The sequence below is a fragment of the Balaenoptera acutorostrata genome, chromosome 1, assembly GCF_949987535.1.
Source record: "Balaenoptera acutorostrata chromosome 1, mBalAcu1.1, whole genome shotgun sequence".
Classification (NCBI taxonomy): domain Eukaryota; kingdom Metazoa; phylum Chordata; class Mammalia; order Artiodactyla; family Balaenopteridae; genus Balaenoptera; species Balaenoptera acutorostrata.
The window spans coordinates 177,759,094-177,782,114 of NC_080064.1; the positions used below are offsets into that span (position 1 = coordinate 177,759,094).

The following is a 23,021-nucleotide window of genomic DNA, read 5'->3' on the forward strand; positions in this document are numbered from 1 at the left end:
TTCCAAAATGGTACAAGTCTCGTGAGAAAACAATGAGTCAACAGACACTTGGGAAATATTAATAACCAAATTTTTATCAACTATTACTACAAAGAACTTCAGCAAGAGGGGAGATAAAAGTTTAGTAATCTTTTAGTAAACATTTTTAGCGTAACAGTCTTTGCGACCAGATATTTTTTAAAAATCAAGCTTATAAATACTGTTGCTCTGTATTCAACTGGTGTACACTAAAAATAGGATAATAAATGGAAATACATGTTCTTATAGCATTTCCACAGGAAATGTTCATATTTTTCACGACATTCTAAATCATTTAGCAGTTACATATGCTACATTAACTAAAACACAGGTATTCTTTATTGCACATTTCAAAGTTGTAAGGAGGCTCTAGTTTACAAGGTGATTTTTATTTTGGGAGGGGGAAATGATATTTTTTAACTGTTTGGCTCAAAAATGCACACTGCCAAGGCAGCTTAGTTCTAAAAACAAACCTTTTAAAATCAACTTTTGGATTCTGAAGCCAGTGAAAATCCTCTACCGTCATGAACAGCGCACAGTCCACTTTCTCTCAGACTAGAAGTCCGAGGTCAGTTACGGGCTCTGTGTGAAAGCCTGCGAACAGCCCTGGCTAGTGCTCTGAGAGGCAGGCGGGGGCTCACCTCTGGAGCCGGAAGCCGGTGAGTCTCTTGCAGCAGAGGAAGGTGGATAATCCTGGGGGCCATGGGTTGGGGGTGGTAATCGGGTACCAGGGATAAAGTACTCTCTTGGGCCAAGAGAGCCTAAAGGTCTAAAAGGTGCGTGTCCTGGTAAGAATTCTCGAGGGTCAAGAGGCAGGTCCCGTTTTCCTGGTGGAACGCCTGGTGCATATTCTCTTAAGCCAAGTGGTGGACGCAAACCAGGACCTGGAAAAATTAAAATTCAGTCACGTAACTACATATGAACATATCTAAATTTAGATGATTCCATGTATGTTAATCGTTAATTCTTCATACCCCTGGAAGTCAGGTGGTGGCATCCCCACTTTATAGATGGGGCAAACTGAGGCTCAGCAAGTTTAAGTTACATGCCTGTAGCCAGCCAGCGATGAAGCAACATAGGCTGGATTTAAACGTGGCTCTACCTAGCTTGTGGTTTTTTTCGACAACACAATTCTGCTGTCTTTATCTCACAAGAGCTTGATTTGTACTTAGAAGTACTATATATCATACTAAGACGATAGATTATGAAATAAGGGCTTCACTGTTAGTAAATTTTGATAAGGGAAATTCCATTGTTACTGTAACAATTAAAAACTCATGCAGTAGGCAGCATGGACCTACATATGCCATCAAAGTCAAGGTGTGTGCCCTGCTGGGAAAGGCCTTCCAGCTCCACCTAATTAAATTCAGCAACATTCTACCTAGTAGCTATTAGATTCTACCTTCTCTTTAACATTTCCTTCCTGTTTATTCCCAAGGTGAGGAGTGATGGATTAATCTTTCCTTCTTTTATACTCTGTGACCTGTTGCTTATACTTCCATTATGGTGATTACAAGTTTTATGTTGCATATAATGTATGTTATGTGTCCTACAGGACGCCTTAAGCTCTTGGAGTTAGGAGAGTTAACTCCATCCATAAGAGAGCCTAGTATGTAGCCAGAGATGTTCAAGAAACATAGGCAGAAATAATATTTCTGACTTTCTATGAACAGCCCCTTTTCCCTTGTCTACAAGAGATACCTACTGCCCATCTCAGTATAGGGAGATTATGCAGCACCCCATGTGTCCTGAGAAACTGGCAGAAAAGTTCAAATGTACTCAGCCAGCTTTACCCTTTCATTGCACAGCCCTGCGTAGCAACTGTTAAAATTTTATCAAGGATTAGAGTGAAAAGATGAATACACTTCACAAGTCCATTACTACCATTCAATCATCATACCAAAGGGCGGAGGAAGTGGCCGAGGCCCAAAAGGCCCGCAGAGTTGAGGAGGTGGTCCGTATCGAATGGGTGGTAGTAGAGGGCCTCCCACGGGGGAGCTCATGAGGGGTGCCCCTGGAAAAGGAGGGGGCCCTTTTGCAGCCATATTAACCTGCAAAGGAGAAGTAATGAAAGTTCTGAAATACTTGGATATGACAGATAAGAGCACCAACACCAGTTAAAGCTAAAACCCAATGAAGCAGATGTCAGGCACCTGTCCAAAGAGCGAACTACGGCAATGAAACTCTACCCCTCCTATCTGTCCCACTGACAGCTCGGGAGGGTTCAAAGAATGTCAGAAGAGTGAACACTTCCACCATAATCATATTATTGCTTGTATAGGCAAACAGAAGAGGATGCAAGAGGACTGTCAGAGGATATTAAGAGAGGTGATTCCCAACTAAGAACTAACAATCACACCATACACACCGTAAACTGCTTCTAGGCAGCCCCTCCCTCCCGTCACCACAATAGCTCATTTTTCCATATTAAGAGCGGAAAGAACAAAAGGGAATGAAAAATCCATTTTCTACACACGTAAGAAGAGCTAATATTCAGAGTACCTTCAATTTCCTTTCACGTGTTATAAGATCTCACCTTGCTTTAAACATGAGGGAACAGAGGCACAGAGAGTATTAGATAACTTGCCGAAGGTCACACAGCACGTAAGAGGCTGGGCTGGAATCCACTATCAGCCTGACTCCAAGCCAGTGCTCTTCCTCCTCTGCCCCCGCTATCAGAGGAGGCTCTACTCTCTTTGAAGTCAGTCCGCTACTTCAAAGGGGTCTTGGGTCTTAGCCAGGCTGCCCTGGGACACAAAGAGCTCTCAAGCGATGTGTATTCCTGGAGTCCTGCACTGGAACTCACAGGTATTTCCCAACAGAGCTAACGTTATATATACACGTTCAGCAGGCACAGCTCCAGCATCTACCTCCATTCACCAGTAACACTGTCCTTCACATTATGAGGTGCTGACCCATCCTTCCCTACGGAAGCTGGGTTGGAAATTCTCAATAATGAAAATACGTATCTCGACGTCAACACAGTAAAGCACTGTGAGGTACCATCAGAGAACTTAGCAGCTGTCGCAGTTACACAAGTTACAAGAGAATACACTTATGTGAACATAATTCAAGGCTACTGCTGGGACCTGGCACAACAGGTAATTCAAGATTTCCACTATTCAGTACTTCACTTATAGCAAACATCCTCTGTTACTAATCTGTAATTTCAGATTATTCAAAATAGGGCTTGCCTGGTATACCACTGGAGATTTTCTTAAATAGCACACTTCCAAGCAAGTACGTAACAATGATGAATTTACACAATATACGATGAACTGACTTGCCTTAGAGCACTCAACACCGAAGCACACAATACAGAATTGAAGTGATGACTTTTCACATTTTAAGGTTAATTACAACAGATGCTCTAAAGAGATTAATCACCTAACCAAAACAGGAAAAAGGAGTAAAAACCAACCAACCAACCAAACAACCAACCAGACTTCAGCAACCCAGCAACACTTCCAAGTCAACAGCAAGGTCAGCATTGCCATGCAATTGAAAGCAAAGCAGACGAGTGTCATGCTCCTCTGATCCTTTCCAGAAATACACCAAGTAAAAAGCCCAGTTCAACCTACAAGTACTTAGTGCTACTGGATGCTCAGCCAAAGACGTAATGCTGGGAACTGAAGGGCCTTCAGGCTCTTGGAGAACAGTTTACTTTTTCAAAAAGTAAATGAGATGGTACAGACATAACAGAACACACAAAAGGGAGATGGACGAGGTAAAGAGAGGGCATTGTAGAAAAAGTTAGATGTTTCCTGAAATACCTAATTACAATTCAAAATGACTGCAGAATTTACCTTGCCCTCATCCATCACCTTAGAGGGGGAAGAGCTTCTTGAGCTACTGTTCATCATGAGAGCTGCACCAGATTCTGGATCTGTGGGAGGCCAGAGAACTGATTTAGACTTATTCTGACTTGTATACTCTCTGAAGAAGAATACAAAGTCCTCTACAATTTGAGACTCTCTGAACACACTTAGGTCCCTTACCAGAGGCAGAGGGTCTCCCAGATGCCTCAGATGACCATCGAGGGCGAGGTAGAGGCCCATCCACTGACCCTTGAGAGAGAAATAACAGCCCTTGCATGAATTTTTCAGAATAAACCAATTGTGGACAGGTCAGGTTTCAGTTCTACCCAGAAAGCAAAATTTAAAATGGGTCTCCCAATACGTATGAGGAGAAATCACTAACAATTTATGCACAAACTTAAAGAATTAAAGTAAGAACTATCTTGGATTTGAAAGACCTGCACGTTAATAGCACCGCTCAGGTACTTCAAGCTACAGGCAATTGTATATGCTGTTTTTTCAGTCTATATGTAATCTGACTTCCATATCTTACCAAGTATTATAGACATATTTATGATTAGAAACAGACTTACAGCATTTCACATTAATAAGAAATAGATGTACACTGCATAAATTATATAGTTTTAAGGCTACTTTTATATTATTCAAGAGAGGAACTCAACAGAAGTTTAAAGATAAAGGCCTATACTTCACAGCAAAAATCTGAAAAGAAACAAACAACAATAAGAATAAATGATATTTACATATTTGTTTTACATATATACTTATACATGACAAATAGTATTGTTATAATAATAAATAAATGCTTTTTGTTCTAAAGCAAATCTAAAGTAGACTATTTATCCACCAAGACAAAATTAAGAAATTTCCTTCTTTATATTGGACAGACCCAAATTCTCAACTGCTGCTTGCATTAGAATTCTCAAAGAAGGAAAAAACTCTTGAAACCATTTACTGCAAGGTAACACGTCAGTGCTCACCAAATTCACTCCGAGGCACCTCTCTTCGGTTAAGCGTAGCAGACAGAGGTCTTGCAGGTGGGTCTGCTGTCAGCGGCGGGGAGCATTCTCCACCACTCACAGGAGATGGGCCAAAAGAGCCATTCTGGCTCAGGGGACCTGAAGACGACGGGCAATAATTACCACTTTAAGTGAACCTTTTTTTTCTAAGTTCTTGGGATAATTTCTAGGGCATCATAAATATTACACACATATTCAGAAATAAAAAGTAATTTAAACACATTTTTCACCAAAAAGTAGATTGCAGCCCTTTAAAAGTGCTCCCTACCTCTCCGTGGAAGGTTTTGTGTGTTGGGTCTTCCTGGCATTGGTTTTATAATCACAGGTTCTTCTTGCAGCATTGCCATCTTTTGGGTTAGTTCCAGTAATCTTGAATATAGAGAAAGAATGGATTTAAATATGAAATAGAAAATTAATTCCTTATGGGATACCACACAGCACAGCCTTTAGAGACTCTAAAACACACTGAAAATATGTTTTAAAATCACATACTTGTGTCTCAAGTTGGCAGCTTCTCTCTTCTCTTCAGCTATAGCTCTTTCTGCAGCACGAGCTTTGAGCTATTGGAGAAAAAAAATATCCAAAATAAGCTGTGGTAGACAACACACAAAATAAAGAAAAGAAAAAAAAAAATCTTACCCAGTTATCGTGAGCTTTCTTCTCATGAGTAGCGATCTGAAAAAGATAACACATCAAAAAATATGTTCAGAGATTCATTATAATAATATGTATTAGAAAGCAAAGAAGTCTGCTGCTGTAGGGCAGTATAATTATTACCTGGTTTTTAAATGAGCGCTCTGTCTTCTGTAATTCTTCCTCCATTTCTTCAATTCTCCGCCTAAGAATTAAACTTGCTTTGATCATTTAGAGCACAACTGAACAATATTTTAAACAATCTCGCCATGTTCCCTTTACTCTAACAGCTACAGCTGTACCCTTTCAGACTTCATCCATATGTATAAAAACACATTCTACATGGCTGTAATAAGAGTACACTGTGATCAAAACTAATACTGCATAATTTCCTTCCTTATGATTTAATAGCTGGAGATTCTGAACTGATACCTTATAATTTCCTTAACTGTTCAATATGTTCTCAAACAATCCTGCTATAAATATTTTTCTCCAAAAAGCTTTTTCTTCCTTTAATTATATCCACAGAAAATTTCCCAGAGCTATGATTACTGGGTCTATCAAATGGCATGATCATTTTTATAAAATTAATTAATTAATTAATTATATTTTTGGCTGCATTGGGTCTCTGCTGCGTGTGGGCTTTCTCTAGTTGCAGCGAGTGGGGGCTACTCTTTGTTGCGGTGCAAGGGCTTCTCATTGCAGTGGCTTCTCTTGTTGCGGAGCACAGGCTCTAGGCGTGTGGGCTTCAGTAGTTGTGGCACGCAGGCTCAGTAGTAGTGGCGCACGGGCTTAGCTGCTCTGTGGCACGTGGGATCTTCCCGGACCAGGGCTCGAACCTATGTCCCCTGCATTAGCAGGTGGATTCTTAACCACTGCGCCACCAGGGAAGACCCAGCATGATCATTTTAATGGTTTTTAAATACATCATACAGCAAACTGCCTTCCTAAAAGAATTTCTCCGATATATAAAACCACTCAGAACTGTTGGCATGAACCAATTTCCCTTACAGTCTTGTCAGTATTGGGTGTAAGGAAATTTTTGTTAATTTAACATTATTTCCTTCGTTAGCTTAAAATTTATTTTTTCTCATGTTAATTAAATGTTTTGACCACTTATTTCTGCTTCTGGTGCCATTTTGTTCTACACAGTGTAAAACAGTTTTTTTTTTTTAAAAAGCCAACAGTAGTTTCATCAGCCACTGACACCCTCCTTAGAAGCTGAACTCACTTGTACGTTTTCACTTCCTCTGCCGCCAAAACCGCCTGTTCATCTGCAGCTGACAGCCGCTGCTCTCTTTCTTGCCGCTCATACTCTTCTTGACTCAATTTCCTAAGATAAAATCAGTTGTCAAATGAAAGTGTTTCTCTTGCTTTCCCAGCCGTCTGTCTGAATGCCTCCTTGTTACTTCCCATCCTCTCTAAAACACACATACAAACAAGTCATAGGAAGGAATTCAAACCTGCCACTTAGGGATAAAAATCAAACTCTGGCCTGTTGGCAAATCACCTGCATTTTTAAACTTCTCCTCATAAGTCTCTACTCACTAGTAAATGAAACAAACAAATGGAAAAAACACTCTGTGCCCCATGGCCAAGTTTCCTGTGTTTGAGACAATGAAAGCTCATTTTACTTCAATGTGGAAAGTCAGGGCTGATCAACCTAACACAATTAAACTTACTAGGATAGAGCAGGGGATAATTATTGCTCTTATTTCTGCCATGGAAAGACCTGCAATTACTTCTCTTACTTCAATCTTGGAAGGACTATTTCTCAATCCAAGGCTGGTACCATGATAATTAGCCCCCAAAAAGCCTTTTAGAACGTCTTCTAATTGTGCAATTAACCACAGATTAATTCCACACTTCAGATGTGGGACTCCTACTGCCTACTTCAATAGAATTATGATTAAAGGAAAGAGAAAAATCTTAGAATTGGCCATGTCTACTGGATAGAAAAAGAATCTAAGCTGTCCCATAATCAGAGTATCATCTACGGGAAACTGGTTTTAACCTACTAACCTTGGAGCTCAAGGTATCAATCTACTATAACAGAGATTGCAATGGTAGCAACATGGTTTTAAAATGCTATTTTCTTGTTACCCTTGTACTTCTTTGACCATAGTTCTGATTCAAAAGAAACTTGAAACAATTTCTATGAAACAGAAGCATAATCAGAAGACCTATAGTAAAAACAGTTAGTAATCAAAGAGAAAAAGGGTTGTATATTCTTTTGTAATTGTCCATTCAATACTCAGCATATGTCTTATGAATAGCTATAATATACTTTACCTAGTAAGATGCTAAAGATAAAAACATGGGCAAAGTACTATCCCTACACTGAGTTCGCAGTTTAATGTGTAAACGATGTACCTAACAACAGAACAACCCCTGACTCAGGAAGAGATGTGAGAAAACTGGGTCTTGAAAAAAGATCAGAGAGAATTTTGCTTCCAGGAATGAATGAGTTAGTCTGAGAACACTGAAAACAAATAGAACATTCGACAAAAATATAAAGAACATGCTTGAAGGCATCAGAGAGCTAATATATTAGCTAGTAAGCTAATATATGAGGCCAAGATCTAGTAAAAAAAAAAAAAAAAAAAGGAATCTCAGAAATACAAATAAGCCTGGCATCTGAAGCCACTTTTCCCCTAGGTTCACCCATGCACTTAAGACAATGTAGAGATATGAGAAGGCTACTGAACAGAGTTTTCAAAAGACTCCTTGCTGCATAGAAAATGAAGTGGAGCTCAGGGCTACCAGTGAGAGGGACCCTAGTAAAAGCCCTGGGCTTTAGGTTGAGGCTAGAAAGAGCTGTGCACTTGGAGTACCAAATGAGCAATGCAGTGTCCTTTGAAGGAACTAAGACCTTTTTTTTTTTTGGCTGCATTGGGTCTTTGTTGCTGCGTGCAGGCTTTCTCTAGTTGTGGCGAGCGGGGGCTGCTCTTTGTTGAGGTGCGAAGGTTTCTCATTGCAGTGGCTTCTCTTGTTGCAGAGCACAGGCTCTAGGCATGCTGGTTTCAGTAGTTGTGGCATGCGGGCTCAGCAGTTGTGGTTCGCGGGCTCTACAGTGCAGGCTCAGTAGTTGTGGTGCACAGGCTTATTAGTTGCTCTGCAGCATGTGGGATCCTCCCGGACCAGGGCTCAAACCCGTGTCCCCTGCATTGACAGGCGGATTCTTAACCACTGTGCCACCAGGGAAGTCTGGAGCTAAACCATTTTTGAAGGACCTCTACTGCTGACTGGATTAAAATAATGACCACATGCTAGAAATAAACTCAAATCTTTTCTCTAGGAAAACAACACCATTCTAGGCCTCCAATTCCCTCTACAATGTTTGTCACTCAATCAAAACTGTCTAGGCACCCCACACTGTGATTAAAATCTAAAAGACAAGAGGAATGACCCATAGAGGATCCACATAATGGAATTATCACACAGACTTTAAAATAACTGTGCCTTATATATTCATGGAAGCAAAAGTGTCAAGATTACAAATTTCAGCAAAGGATTAGAAACTACAAAACTGAAACACAGTAACTGGAATTAAGAACTCAATGAATGATTTTAGTAGCAGATTTGATAACTGAAGTGAGATGTTAGCACACTGGAAGACAGGTCAGAAAAAAAATCCAGAATGAAGCAAATATAGATAAGAATGTAGCAGACATAGGGGAAATTATTTAAAAAAAGGTTTAAATGGAATCTCAGAAGAAGAGAGAATGAGGCAGAATCAACATATGGAGAGAGACCCAAAAATTCAGGAGGTGCTGATGACCTCAAACAGCATAAATGCAAAACAGTTAGGGAAGGGGAGGGGAAGGAGAAGAGAAACACAAACCAAAAACATCCACACCTAGGCACCTCCCAATAAAACTGTTGAAACACCAAAAGAGAACTTTTAAAGGCAGCAACGGCAGGGGTGAGACATCTGAACAGGGAAAATAAGAGTGATACTGGATTCCTTAAAGAAACTTCAAAACCAGAAACTAACTGGTTATCTTTAAAGTGCTGGAATTAAATAACTGCAAAAATCCCAGAGCCAGCAGAATATCCTTAAAAAATGAAGTCAAAATAAAGACATTTTCACACAAAGTTGATGAAATCTGTCACTAAAGGACATTCTTCAAGTAGAATGAAAGTGATCCCAAATGGAAGACCAAAGGTGTAGGAGAGGATAAAGAACTACAGGAACTACAGGCAGACCTCAGAGATACTGCAGGTTCAGTTCCAGACCCACCACAGTAAAGCAGGGAAAGAAAGCGAGTTTCGGAATTTTCTGGTTTCCCAGTGCATGTAAAAGTTATGTTTACACTATACTGTAGTCTACTATAAAGTGTGCAATAGCATTATGTCTGAAAAACAACATACAAGCCTTAACTATCAAATACTTTACTGCTGAAATATGCTAACCATCATCTGAGCCTTCATAATCTTTAAAGTAACATTAAAGATCACTGATCACAGATCACCATAACAAATATAATAATGAAAAAGTCTGAAATACTGCAAGAATTACCAAATGTGACAGAGACACAAAGTGAGCAAATGCTGTTGGAAAAATGGTGCCGAAAGACTTGCTTGACACGGGGTTGCCACGAACCTTCAATGTGTAAGAAATGCAGTATCTGCAAAGTGCAATAAAGCAAAGCGCAATAAAACCAGGTATGCTTGTATAAATATGTGTGTAAATCAAGTGAGTACTGGCCGGGAAGCACTGTAATAGACAATGAAAATATCTTGTGGAGTTTAAGTATACAAAGAATTAAAATGCAGGAGCATCTTAACTCAGGAGGGAGTTAAAGCCCATGAAGAGGTAAATCTATTGACTGAGTAAGTCCAGGATACATGCTGTGGTCTTTAGGGTAAGTATATGAAGACAAGTAAAGCAACCAATAACTACCAAGCTTACACAGGGGAAAAACAGAATTATTAAAAATATTCAAATAATCCAAAAGACAGAAAAAAGAGAAAAAGGAACACAGAACAGGCCATCAAATAGAAATCAAATACCAATATGTAGATTTAAACCTAAATATACATTTAGGAATTACATTATAAGGAAAAAATGAGTACTCACCTATTTATTTATTTATGCCACAACTCACTCTAGAAAAGATTTTAAGGAACATAAACATTTGAGTAGGCAGGAGATTGCCAGGTGGAAATAATGTAAAAGGACATTTTTACTACAGAAAAAGCAGCATGCATAACTACACAGAAGCTCAGAGTGGCATGAAGGAACTGTGGTCAGGTCAGGCTGCAGGTCAGGCAGCATCAGAAGGAGCTGCAGGAAATGCACCTGGAGAGGCAGCTCAGGGCAGCTGAGGGGCCCTGTGTGCCTGCCAAACAGTCGGAAATTGACCCTGAAGGGAATGGGGGGGGCCTCCTCGACAGATTTTTAAACCACATGATGATATACAAGGACTTGTATTTTAGAAAGTTCCTTCTAGCAGCTATACACCTGGAAGAAGAGGTATAAGAAAGAGAAACTGGAGACAGGTGATTAGTTAAGGGCTGGCAGAAAAGATGACTTGGGCCTGAGCACACACAGTGGCTTTGGGGAATGAAGTGCGTGCAATTTGTGCCCTGACATGGTGACTGAATGGATGCTGGAGGAGTTGAATAAAATAGTGCCACACTGACTGTATCATAAAGAAAGACAATTGCCATTTAGGTGATTCAGATGACTACTGGTGGCAGAAAAGTGCCTTTTCCCCCCAATATTTATTTATTTATTTATTTGGCTGTGTGGGGTCTTAGTTGTGGCAGGCGGGCTCCTTAGTTGTGGCTCACGGGCTCCTCAGTTGTGGCATGCGAACTCTTAGTTGCAGCATGCATGTGGGATCTAGTTCCCTGACCAGGGATCGAACCCAGGCCCCCTGCACTGGGAGTGTGGAGTCTTATCCACTGAGCCACCAGGGAAGTCCCCAGAGAAGTGCTTTTTAAAAAATAATAATAAATAATGAAATGGGAAATATTTATCTGAAGCAAGTCAGGTATTTAGAGCTGGCCTGAATAAAACTTGGAAAATCTAAACTAATTTCTTGGTGAGCAAAGAATTAGAGAAAAAGTTAGTGGTATGGTTCCAATGTTTAATGGCATCTGGCAATAGCAACCTAAGCATATGAAAAAGATTAAATTTGCTTAGCAAAATAAGCCTGCTCATAGACTGCTATAAATGCCAAAGAGTGAAGTATAGGAGCAAACACAAATAGCAACTACCACCAATAAACTATTTTAGAGGATTCAGGTATTTTTGGTGGAGAGAACTTGAACTATGAAAGTATATCTTTCAAAAGATATCTAACTCCAAATTTGAGATGTATATTTCAAAAGATTAATACCTAAACGTACACATGAAACAGGTTTTTTTTTTTTTATGGTTTCCATATGGTTGCCATTTAGAACACATGCAGTTAAAAAGTTAGGGGCATGTGCTATAGAGTCAGAAAAACCTAGTACAAGGCCCTGCTTCACTACGATGTGATACTGGGTAAGTTACTTAGTCTCTCTGAGCCTCAGCCTCCTATACTTAATATACAAATAATAATTGTACCTATCTCGTAAGTTGCTCCGAGGATGAAACAAGCATTTCTATATTCAAAACTCCCAACAACCTTGCCACAATTACATATTATATATGTATAGTCTGAATATTGACTATATTAAGTCCAAAACTTACAATACTGTCAGTAACTAAATACTCCTTTTGAAGTATTTATTCTATTTAAAATCATGTCATACAAATCACTCAGGATTTTTAAAGGCTATATTAAAAACTAGTAGAACAAATGCAAGACAAATCAGAATGACGTAACTAACAACAGCGAAAGAAAAGTGGAGTAAGTGGTGGAGCCTCAGAAAGGGTATGAATCGTCAAAAGAAGCACTTCCAGAACAGCAACTGTTAGTACCAATAACTACTGTGCTTCAAGTAAATTACAGGCAATAATTGCGACAATTAGTTAAAATGGAAAAAAAAAAAATTGCAAGTTATGGGAAACAAGGTAGAAAGGAAGAAAGACAAATCTATACTAATTATAGACAGAAAAAACTATAAACAGTCTTTAAAAAAGACAAGATTATCTACAGTAGTACAGACATTTAGTTAGATGACAATATTGTTAACAATGAACCACGAAAACCTTACTTTTGCAGAGCCATCTCCTTCTGCTGATAGAGCTCATTCAGAATCTCCACTTTCTGCCTCAGTGTTTTGCATTCATCTTCCAGTACAGCTTTGGCAGACTGCAGGGAATTGCGATCCTCCTCTAATTTCTTTATTTGGTCTGTAAGGGATAAAACATTTGCACTTTGTGTGCACAAGAACTGGAGAACTTGCTGAAGAGGCCAGCGTTAAGAGGGGTGAGAACATGCAAACAGGAAGCCACTCTTTATTTTTCCAGTGGCAATTTCTTTTCAAGAAGCAACCTACCTTCCAGGTTACATTTAGTGGACATGGAGGCTCTAAGTTTAAATTGTAAAAGTTTTAGATCCTCTTCAACTACTGATATTGCAGTCTGTGTCTAAAATTTGCAGAAGAGAGAAACAGTCTTAAAAGTGAGGCATAGTAAGAATTCACAGGCACTTATAGTACTCTATAAAAAGGATTATACCCGGGAAATGTCCATCATCTGCTTAATCTGCTTTTTCACCTTCTCACTCCGGTCACCTAAAAAACAAAAGGATTTCAGTGCTCTTTCCTTCCTTGCTGTTTAGCTATATTTTATTGATTTCCCCCAAACAATTATCATGTTCAAACATTCAATGAAAAAACAAACTAACCAAAAGAACGGATTCAGCTATTTGACTTTTAAGAGATGTGCAAACTTAGGTTGAAAAAACGAATTCCCAGTTTGTACAAAAAAAGTATTATCCATGCTGTACTTGAGCAAGAAGGGATATGTGAAGTAAAGCTCTTTCTTCTCTCTCAGATCTACCAGCCCCCAGTCAAATATCTTATTTAGAGAGACTCATTCCTCTGCTCTCCCCTTGAATCGGCTACCAGGTGTAGTTTAAAACACCCACAGTGTGAACAATATCCAACTTGGGATAGAGTGTCTACAAACATTTCTCTCATCAGTAAACACTCTTTCCCTTTAGCCTCCACTCTAACTGCTTAGTTAAGTTTACGGCTCCAACCACTCGGTACTTTTGAAATTGGTTGTGGCCCTAACACCACAGAGCTACAGAAATGATGAGCGTGAAGTTCAGAAAGCAGTTTCTCCTGCTGAGGAGTGTTCAGTACACAGAGCTGGGAGACAGGACTGCTGCTGCTCTGGCTCCAGTGCGTGCCTACTGCTGTACCACAAGCCAGCAGCCCACCCCTGCCCAACGCATACCGACCTGTATCGTCGTCCCTTGGTATCCACAGGAGATTGGCTGCAGGACCCCTCCGCCGCCCCCCACAGGAAACCAAAATCCGTGGACGCTCAAGTCCCTTATATAAAACGGCACAGCATTTGCATATAACCTACACACATCTTCCCACATACCTCATCTCTAAGTTTCTTATAACACCTTACACAATGTCAATGTTACGTAAACAGCTGCTGGCATGCAGCAAACTGAAGGTTTGCTTTTTTGAACTATCTGGAATTTTTTTTCTCCAAATATTTTCAACCTGTGGTTGGGTGAATCCACGGATGTGAACCCACAGATTCGGAAGGCCAACTGTACAAATTCAGTGACAGGCGTCTACAGCTTTAACCCGAAAGAGGAAATTCAGACCGCTGAAAAAAGCATCAGTGTACTTAGAGACTAGAAGGCAAAAAGAGGTCCAACCTCCCTGAAACCAATCTTACCTCCCACTTCTCCATTTGCTAATTCATCTGATTCTTTTCCTCCTTTATTTTGACCCTCAGATTCAGATTCACAATCTAACTGATTCAACTGTGTAATGCAATTAGTCAAAGCCTAGAAAAGAAGCAAAAGGATATTTATTAGAAACAGCCTCTCAATTTCAATTACCCAGATTCATGAGAATTCATGAGAATTAAGCATGTATTCAGGAGAATGAACTCACATTAATATTATCATCTTTGTGAGTGAGAGCTACTTCCAAATCTTTCTGAGACTTCTCAAATGATCTGATTTGTTCACTGAGCTCAGCATGTGATTTACTCCAGTCTTTGATTTCTTGCTGCAACTGGAAAGTTAAAACACATGAATTTCTAAACGTTATGGCTTTTGCACTGGAGACAGCAAGACCACAAAAACTGAGCCAGGGAAGCAGGGAGCCATGCTTCTCCTTGGCTCGTCATTAGGGACTATACTATGGCCTTGGCTAAGGGAGAGGGGAGAGTGACCCCATCCCTCAGAACTGCAGTGAGAACCTAAGAGCCGTCGAGGACGCTGATCTAGTGCGCTGCATCCTTCAGGAAACTGCAGCCAGTTCAAATAATTCACTTCCAGTAGGACAGAAGGGCACGTCTCACTGCCTACCAAGCCCAGACTCCAGATCAAGTAACCGTCCCTTGGTCAGAGAAACAGTAACTGCTCAAAGGAGGGTAATAAATACCTAATTCTTTGGTCTAAGAAGCAAGTCCATCGCCCTCTTGAGGCTATTCAAGTTAATAATTGGCTGCTGCTGGATGAGACAAAGACTAAACATTCTGATAGCTGCAAGGAATTGTACAAAAGAACAGAAAACCTAGAACAGATGGAGAATGTACACATGCACTCAATTTGGGGAGCGCAGTTTAAACTCTGCATATCTAAAAATTGAATCCTGCATACATACTTCATTTCCTTAAAAACGATATCCAAGAAAAGATATTCAAGAGGTAATGATATTTGGTTTTCTAGTTTACATAATCTATGACGTTAACTTTCCATTACCTGCTCTTTCTTCTTCTTAAGTCTAGCATTTTCTTCTTGAACCCGATGGCATTCAGACTTCACTTTCTCTTCACTAAGTTTAGCTTCATTAAGGGCAATTTGAACCTAATGCAAAACACTCCTATTAGTGCAATAATTCCAAAGAAAAACACAAAAAAAGTTCCTTTCCCAATTAGACATACGGTTTTTGTCTTTTGCATTTTCTAGCACACATCAAATGTTTGCTCCTCAAAATACCAAGACATCATATTAATATATCTTGCAGGAAGTGTAGAGAGCTTTACCTCTGAAAATTCTGAGGCATTCATTGAAATAACATCTTTTAACTTCTCTACAGATTTCTTGTTTTCTGATATCTGCCATGGGGAAAAAGAACACAAAAATGTATTAGAATTTCAGTAGAAACACTGGGATATATGATAAAAAGAAGAAACATTAACAAAACACATCCCAGAGCCATCCCCTAGATATCAGGTAAAAGCAGATGATCCAGTCTTGGCCTAGGAGAAAAGTCAACAATGTAAAGACATGAGGAAAGAAAATACTGAAGACATAAATATTTCATGCCATCCACAACTTTCCTAGTTATGAAATAATGTGGTACATGACGAGACAAGAAAGTCAAAGGAAAGAAAATGAAAAAAAATTCAAGGAAACCAGTTCAAATCAGTGATTTTTCCTAGTGGTAGAGAAAAAAATCCCAAGGTCACTTAAAAATTCTCTTGCTAAACTAAGAATGGCTGGACTTGAGGGGGAAGAGCCAAATCTCAGATACAGAATTCCACAATTTATCAAGGAATATGTCGAGGAGATGGAGCATAACTCCTCACTCTGTAACTGTGGGTTGTGCACAGTAACTTCCCTCCAAAGAGTACAATATGCAGGGGATGCAAAAAGGGTAACTTCATAGCAGAGAGACCTGGCAAATACTACCTCAGCCAGCTGATCAAGCTTAACTGGGTGTGCAGTACATGGGAACCCTCTCTACTATCTTTCCAACTTTTATGTAATCCAAAAACTGTTCTAGGGACTTCCCTGGTGGCGCAGTGGTTAAGAATCCACCTGCCAATGCAGGGGACACGGGTTCAAGCCCTGGTCTGGGAAGATCCTGCATGCTGCGGAACAACTAAGCCCACGTGCCACAATTACTGAAGCCTGCGCACCTAGAGCCCATGCTCCGCAACAAGAGAAGCCATAGCACTGAGAAGCCCGCGCACCACAACGAAGGGTAGCCCCCGCTGGCCGCAGCTAGAGAAAGCCCGCACGCAGAAACGAAGACCCAAATCAGCCAAAGATAAATAAATTAATTAATTAATTAAATAAATTTAAAAAAAAAAACTGTTCTAGCATTTAAAGTTTATTTTCAGAAAAGAACCATGCAAAAACAAATCAAAACAAAGTACTAAGACCACTCAAAGGGGCAACCATTTCTTATTTGCTCTACATGTTTCAAAGGGCAGAGCCAAGCAATATGAAAATTACCCAGGGCTGAGGACAAAAATACTTCCGAGGCCTGTAAAATTAATAACTTGGGGTATTAGCATTTAAAATTCCACGAAAATGCACAGAAGTAGGTTCAACTTCCCTGACTCCCGATATTATTCTAGTTAAAGCACGGGAAAATGCATAGTTCATCTCACCCAACCTACAAAATAGTTCAAAAACCAATTTACAGTAACACTTAACAGCAAAACTCTCACCAAGTCCTGATTCTTCGCGTTCTGTTCTCTCTCAGATTCTAACATAGCACGCAAACTTTTAGCTGTGTCACCCAGAATTTCATTAGTTTCTTCAAGATTCTTGATTTTATCCTACAAAAAAAGGTATTAATAATAATCACTCATTATTTTTCATTTGTCTTTAGAATGTAATCTCAAAAAAGAGAAGGGATTTTTACCTTAAATCTAATTGCTTCGTCAGAGAGAATCATGTTTTGTTTCTTGGTTTCTTGAACATGTTTCTTTGATTCCTTGATCTAAATAAAATAAAGCATTCAAAATTTAGAAACATAAATTATAGTGCTACCAAAACTTATCTCCAGGACTTCCCCAGTGGTTCAGTGGTTAAGACTCTGCACTTCCACTGCAGGGGGCACAGGTTCGATCCCTGGTCAGGGAAGAACCCACATGTCGGGCCACACAGCCAAAAGAAAAAAAAAAAACCTATCTCCAAATAGGAGATCCCTCAGAGAAGAAAGCAGTACTTTACACATATGATGATTGCTTCACATTTGGATAGTTTGTAAGAGATAAAAAAAAAATTTTAAATATGACTTAAAAACACCATAACAACTGAACTGTAAGACAGGAGGAAATAATTCGAGCTGGAACCATGGGGGGAAAAAACTAAAAGAATAATTAATACCTTCTGCTCATAACTTGATAATGTTTGTACAAGCTCTGCATTTTCTTTCATGATATTCTTCAACTTCTCAGAAATTTGCTGTTCAGTGACTAAAAAGGGGGGGAAATCCATAAAATCATCAAAAATTGAATTACCCAATGCATTAGCAGCAAAGACATGCTATCTGGCACTCTGAGGGAAATGAACTCAGCGTAACTATTATGCCTTTAAAAAGCAAACTGTAGTTAACAGCATTAAGGGTGTAAAAATACTAAAATTTAAGAAAAACATAATAAGAACCCTTACTTCAATGAGATTCCAATTTAAACTTATTTCAAAGACAGGAAATACAGTAAAATGTTTTAGCTCAATGTCTTTCCCCTTCGTGAGCACCACTCTTCTCAGAAAATGTGGTCATTTCAAATATATGCCATTTGTAAACAGAAACAGAAAATGCCCACATATTGACATATCTCTATTCCTCAAATTATCTACTTAAATACATATTTACTGTACTGAATAAACCATTAGCACAGGAACACTGTTCACAGGTAATAAATTGCACTAGTTCGACATTCAAAGTCAATCTGCCCAAGCCAAGTCCTCTTCTCCCTGCTGCCACCTCAACTCCTATCTCATCTACTAGCATCGCCATCTACTCTGTCATCTAAGCTAGCAACCTAGGATTAGTAAAATGTTCAGGAGTTAATAAGTCAATCAGAGATCAGAAGTCACCGTATCTACTTTTAGCTTACACAAAACTCATATCAAATACCAATACTGAGGGAATAGTACAAATAACAAAATAAGCCTGAATATTTACCTTGATATACTCTATTCTTTACCTAAAAGAGAGAGAAATAAAGTTAAACTTGATGTCAAGACATCTTATTAATAGAAATATTATAGTTCTTAACACAATAGTCAAATCATAACAGAATGAAAATTTAATAATGGTTTGGTTCAGCATAAGAATCCACAGGATTAAAAAATAAGAAAAGACTAAAAAATATTTCAAATTTAATTGGTAGTGATACTTCATTAATAGTTTCTGACAGATAAAAGCACGAAGGTAAATACTTTATTTTTGTAACTAAAGATACATTCACAGGGACTTCCCTGGTGGTGCAGTGGTTAAGAATCCGCCTGCCAATGCAGGGGACACAGGTTTGATCCCTGCTCCGGGAAGATCTCACATGCCATGGAGCAGCTAAGCCCATGCGCCACAACTACTGAGCCTGCACTCTAGAGCCCGCGAGCCACAACTACTGAACCTGCGTGCCACAACTACTGAAGGCTGGGTGGCTAGAGCCCGTGCTCTGCAACGAGACGCCACCACAATGAGAAGCCTGCACACCGCAATCAAGAGTAGCCCCCGCTCACCACAACTAGAGAAAGCACACGCACAGCAATGAAGACCCAACGCAGCCAAAAATAAATAAATTAATTAATTAAAAAAAAAAAGATACGTTCATGTATCTTTTCAATGAGCACCAATCTTATTAAATGAGCACTTAAGTTCCATAATGGAAAGGGATTATTATATATATGGAAGTTGCTAAGAGAGCAGATCTTAAAAGGGGGGAAAAGGGGAAAAAAGATCTTGTAACTATGTATTGGTGACGGATGTTAATAACTAGACTTATTGGCAATCATTTTGCAATATATACAAATATCAAATTATTATTTGTACACCTGAAACTAATATAATGTTACTAGTCAATTATTTCTCAATTTAAAAAAAGTGAAAAGGAATAATGATTTCATATTAAATATACTAATGCTTCACTTATCCAAATCATTTATTTGACAACCCCAAATAGCCAGAACGAGATCCAGAAACAATGATAATTGAAAAAGACTCTGAGGAAACAAAATTAAGGGCGTGATTGTTGTACTAAGATATGCCTCTTTCATCAGAAAACATCTTAGAATTCCTAATCAAAGTTGGCTATTGGGTGAATTTAGAAATCTAACAGACTGCAGCATCTGATTTTCCCAACCCCCTAAAAATAGCAGTCATAAATCTAAAAGGGAAAAGAAGACTGCTACAGGAAAATACACAAGCAATGAGAGAAATAACAGCTAACATCTTCTAAACCATCTCCTAAAGACAGCACCGAATTACAGGAGAATAAAATCCAAGCCGTACTCAATTTTTTAAAAAGTGTTACTAAATGTCTTTGTAACCCAGAACTTATTTCCCTTGTCAAATGTCATAAATGGTGATGAGATGCTCAGATCAGTCCACAAATCATCCATGATCTCAATATTATTACAGTATCTAATACCATTTTTAATGATGCTGTTACAGGAAACTGCATTCAGAGTTCCAACACAGAAATAAATAACTATTTCTCTAATGTCACAGCCTTGCTAATGAGGGAGTAAGCTTCCTTTATCCTCCTTTCACCCAAATCAACAGGCGAGGGAAAGCAGGAAGATGCAACAAGCAGGCAATGAGAGTAGGGACCAAGGTCCCAAATGTTGAGGCTGCAGGGCAGCAGTTAGGACATAAAGCCTACATAACCTTGTAAAAATCTAAGCCATGTCAGGGTTTTTGAGATGGGAGAATCACGAGTGGGAAGCAGAAAACGTTTTCACCGTTTCCCCTTCTGTTCACCCTTTCTATTCTTTTTCCTTGTATCTGAGGAAAAGCCCCATGAGGTTTAAGGAGTCTTCACAAGAATCCAGGCAAAAGACCCTTCTAAGTGATTTTACAATCACTTGTGCAAGGAGAGAAAGCTTATTAACAATGATATGTCTAATAAAATTAAGAAATCAGAATATTCAAGTTTAGAATGCTACTCATCCAATGCTTTTGGCCATTTAATTGTTAAGCTTCAACTGAAACTGAAAGCTTTTCATCTGCAAAGCTCATTTACACAGAATGACTTCTTCCTCACTTATGTTAGATGACCACGAAACAGAATCATAAGCATGTATCTGTACGAGAATACATATATATATATATATATATATATATATATATATAAGCATGAAAGACAAATTATGCACAGAAAAAGACCCTAAGGAATAAAAATTTTAGTAGTGTGTCTTTGGACACTATATAATATGTATTTCCAAATAAAAAGATGCTTTCTGAACACAACAGCACATGATCAAATTAGAAAAATCTGTAAAACAGATATATATAAGGGAAAGGACTGAAAATTTACCTCTTCTCCTGATATATATTTTTACCATTTGCAGCATTTTTTCTGTACGTATATATGCATTTATATAATACACAGTTTTATCTACACTTTAAAGTCTTGGTTTCTGCTTTTTTCCTCTTAACATTAAATTGTGAGCATTTTCTGTGCCCCAATGTCTTTGGAATAAATAAATTTTAAGAGCTGCCTAATATCTCATTATATAGATGAACAATAATTTAATAACCCCCCCACGATGGATCATTTAGTTTCTGTGAAGTTTTCACTCTAATAAATACGGTTCCATTTTTAACACCCTGTACAAGATCTCTAATGTATGATTGGTTACTTCTTTAGAATAGACTACTAGATATGGTATTATACTATATAAAAGGACACGAACATTTTTAAGGCTTCTGATTTATAAACTGAAGTTTTCCCATTGAGATTATACACATGTCGTCTTGTTCACCTATGTCTTTACCAACGAAGACTACACTGTTAGCTTGGATTATAAATACTAATTTGTGTTCAGCTTAGTAACTAAAAAAGAAACAAAAGGGCAAGTGATTATAAAACAGTCCTGTATTTATGAGTCTAAAAGTATGTGTTAATTTTATTTACTCACAGCAAGGACAGTTCTCCAGAAGAAAATGGCAAGTGAAACAATTCCTAAGAAGGCAGTGGTGAGTACAGGCTTCCAGGGCAGTCCATAAAAATCAGGCCCAGGCTGAACATCATCAGGCAATGTAGCAACTAGCTGAAATAGAGATATTAGAAATTGTGGGAAACCTGAAAGAAATTTACAATAAAGCAGTCAACAGAGAATCATCCGCAGAAATCTAATTCAAACTCCATTAGATAGCTATCCCCTCAAAGTTCTTCAATAGTTTCCACTGCTTCAATAAAAAGAGGATACTGGCAGCTTCCTATTTCTTGTTTGGCTTGACGTATTTTTAAACATTATGAATCTCTCTTTACGCTGAGCATGTATTTCCATTTTGCAATAAGCCCTACACATCATGTTGTCCAACACATGGCTCGAATCCCTCTGGATCATACTTTTCTCTTAGCTGGTTTTTATGACTGAAGAAGCCACATAAAACATAAAGTTGAAACATACTATAGACTCTTTTATGGCTGCAAATAAAACCGAAGTGATAATGAACAACGCAAATAATCAGCTTTTCCTCTAAGATTTGAAATCTTATTGTTCTCTACTCACAGACAGACAAACGCAGAGAAACTTCAAACACTTCCTGATAACTAACTGGTTTAGATAGACTGCTCTGAATTTACCTGTCTTCTATAAACTCAATGTTTTCATTTCAAATGTTTCCTCAAAGACGGCGCACTGAACTCCTGTCTGCTTCTACACGGTTTTCACGGCCCTGTAGAAGTTAACTATCATATTGGCCCCATCCCTCAAAGGTGCGGAGGATACCGTGAAAAGCAGCCGTAGAGACGTGATGAGGCTCGCCTGTTGTGATCACGACTGTGTACCAGAAAGTAACACAGTGCCTGGCACATCGTAAGTACGCAATTAAAAAATGAACACGCGACAAAACCTTCTCAAATACACTCCCACCATCCCCACCATCTCCTTAAACAGCACCGAAGCGTCCTGCCCGCCTCGGGCCTGACACACTCTATTTCCGCTCCGCCCCGTCACTCAGTGTACCCGTCCGCTCAGAACTCGTCCACCCTCCTGCCAGAGCTGGGGGCGGGGGCCCGTCACCTCCAGAAGCCTGCCGATGAGGGCTGCGTAGAGCACCGACAGGGGTCCCAGAAGCTCCGGGTCCCCCGGGGAAGAGGTGACAGAAGGCACAGTGGCAGGAACTGAGTCCATCGTGACGGGACAGCGGAGCGGAGGCGACGCTTCCCCGCGGGATGGCACCGGACCCCCTGTCCGTCACCGTTTCCTCCTTCGGAAAGGACCCGGCTCAGGGGGCGGAACCTGGGACTGAACTTCGCCTGCCCCGGCCGCTTGCACTTTCGCCCTACTCCTCCTGTAAAACACGTCATCAGACACGGCCCCGGGCGGAAGTACACGAGTCTACGGAGGCTGGGCCCGCCGTAGGCGGGGCCGTAGCGGAAGAAACCAACGGTCGAGCGGGGCGGGGGAGCAGAGCGAAGAAACCTCCGCGGAAGAAACCAAGTAACGAGGCGAAGATGAAAGGGGTCACCTGC

At 39.5% G+C, this 23,021-nt stretch overlaps 1 protein-coding gene across 3 annotated transcripts in view; it reads right to left on the bottom strand.

Annotated features, from left to right (window-relative positions):
- Positions 1 to 48: 48 nt before the first annotated feature.
- Positions 49 to 23,021, bottom strand: part of MIA3 (MIA SH3 domain ER export factor 3) — a 79,557-nt gene continuing 56,584 nt past the window's right edge. For 2 of the 3 annotated variants that reach the window (XM_057544866.1, XM_057544861.1), the window contains exons 7-28: positions 21,460 to 21,591; positions 18,500 to 18,521; positions 17,698 to 17,786; positions 17,231 to 17,308; positions 17,034 to 17,144; positions 15,618 to 15,689; positions 15,334 to 15,438; positions 14,519 to 14,641; positions 14,298 to 14,409; positions 13,110 to 13,165; positions 12,929 to 13,019; positions 12,644 to 12,782; positions 6,720 to 6,821; positions 5,633 to 5,693; positions 5,495 to 5,530; positions 5,348 to 5,415; positions 5,124 to 5,224; positions 4,817 to 4,954; positions 4,017 to 4,085; positions 3,825 to 3,904; positions 1,919 to 2,069; positions 49 to 902 (exon numbers count right to left, since the gene is read on the bottom strand). In XM_057544866.1, coding sequence (XP_057400849.1) covers positions 592 to 902; positions 1,919 to 2,069; positions 3,825 to 3,904; positions 4,017 to 4,085; positions 4,817 to 4,954; positions 5,124 to 5,224; positions 5,348 to 5,415; positions 5,495 to 5,530; positions 5,633 to 5,693; positions 6,720 to 6,821; positions 12,644 to 12,782; positions 12,929 to 13,019; positions 13,110 to 13,165; positions 14,298 to 14,409; positions 14,519 to 14,641; positions 15,334 to 15,438; positions 15,618 to 15,689; positions 17,034 to 17,144; positions 17,231 to 17,308; positions 17,698 to 17,786; positions 18,500 to 18,521; positions 21,460 to 21,591 — 2,247 coding nt within the window. In that variant the 3' untranslated portion in view covers positions 49 to 591. Of the gene's footprint in view, positions 903 to 1,918; positions 2,070 to 3,824; positions 3,905 to 4,016; positions 4,086 to 4,816; positions 4,955 to 5,123; positions 5,225 to 5,347; positions 5,416 to 5,494; positions 5,531 to 5,632; positions 5,694 to 6,719; positions 6,822 to 12,643; positions 12,783 to 12,928; positions 13,020 to 13,109; positions 13,166 to 14,297; positions 14,410 to 14,518; positions 14,642 to 15,333; positions 15,439 to 15,617; positions 15,690 to 17,033; positions 17,145 to 17,230; positions 17,309 to 17,697; positions 17,787 to 18,499; positions 18,522 to 21,459; positions 21,592 to 22,569; positions 22,844 to 23,021 lie in introns of those variants that run through there. The other variant, XM_028163964.2, reaches the window with a different exon arrangement.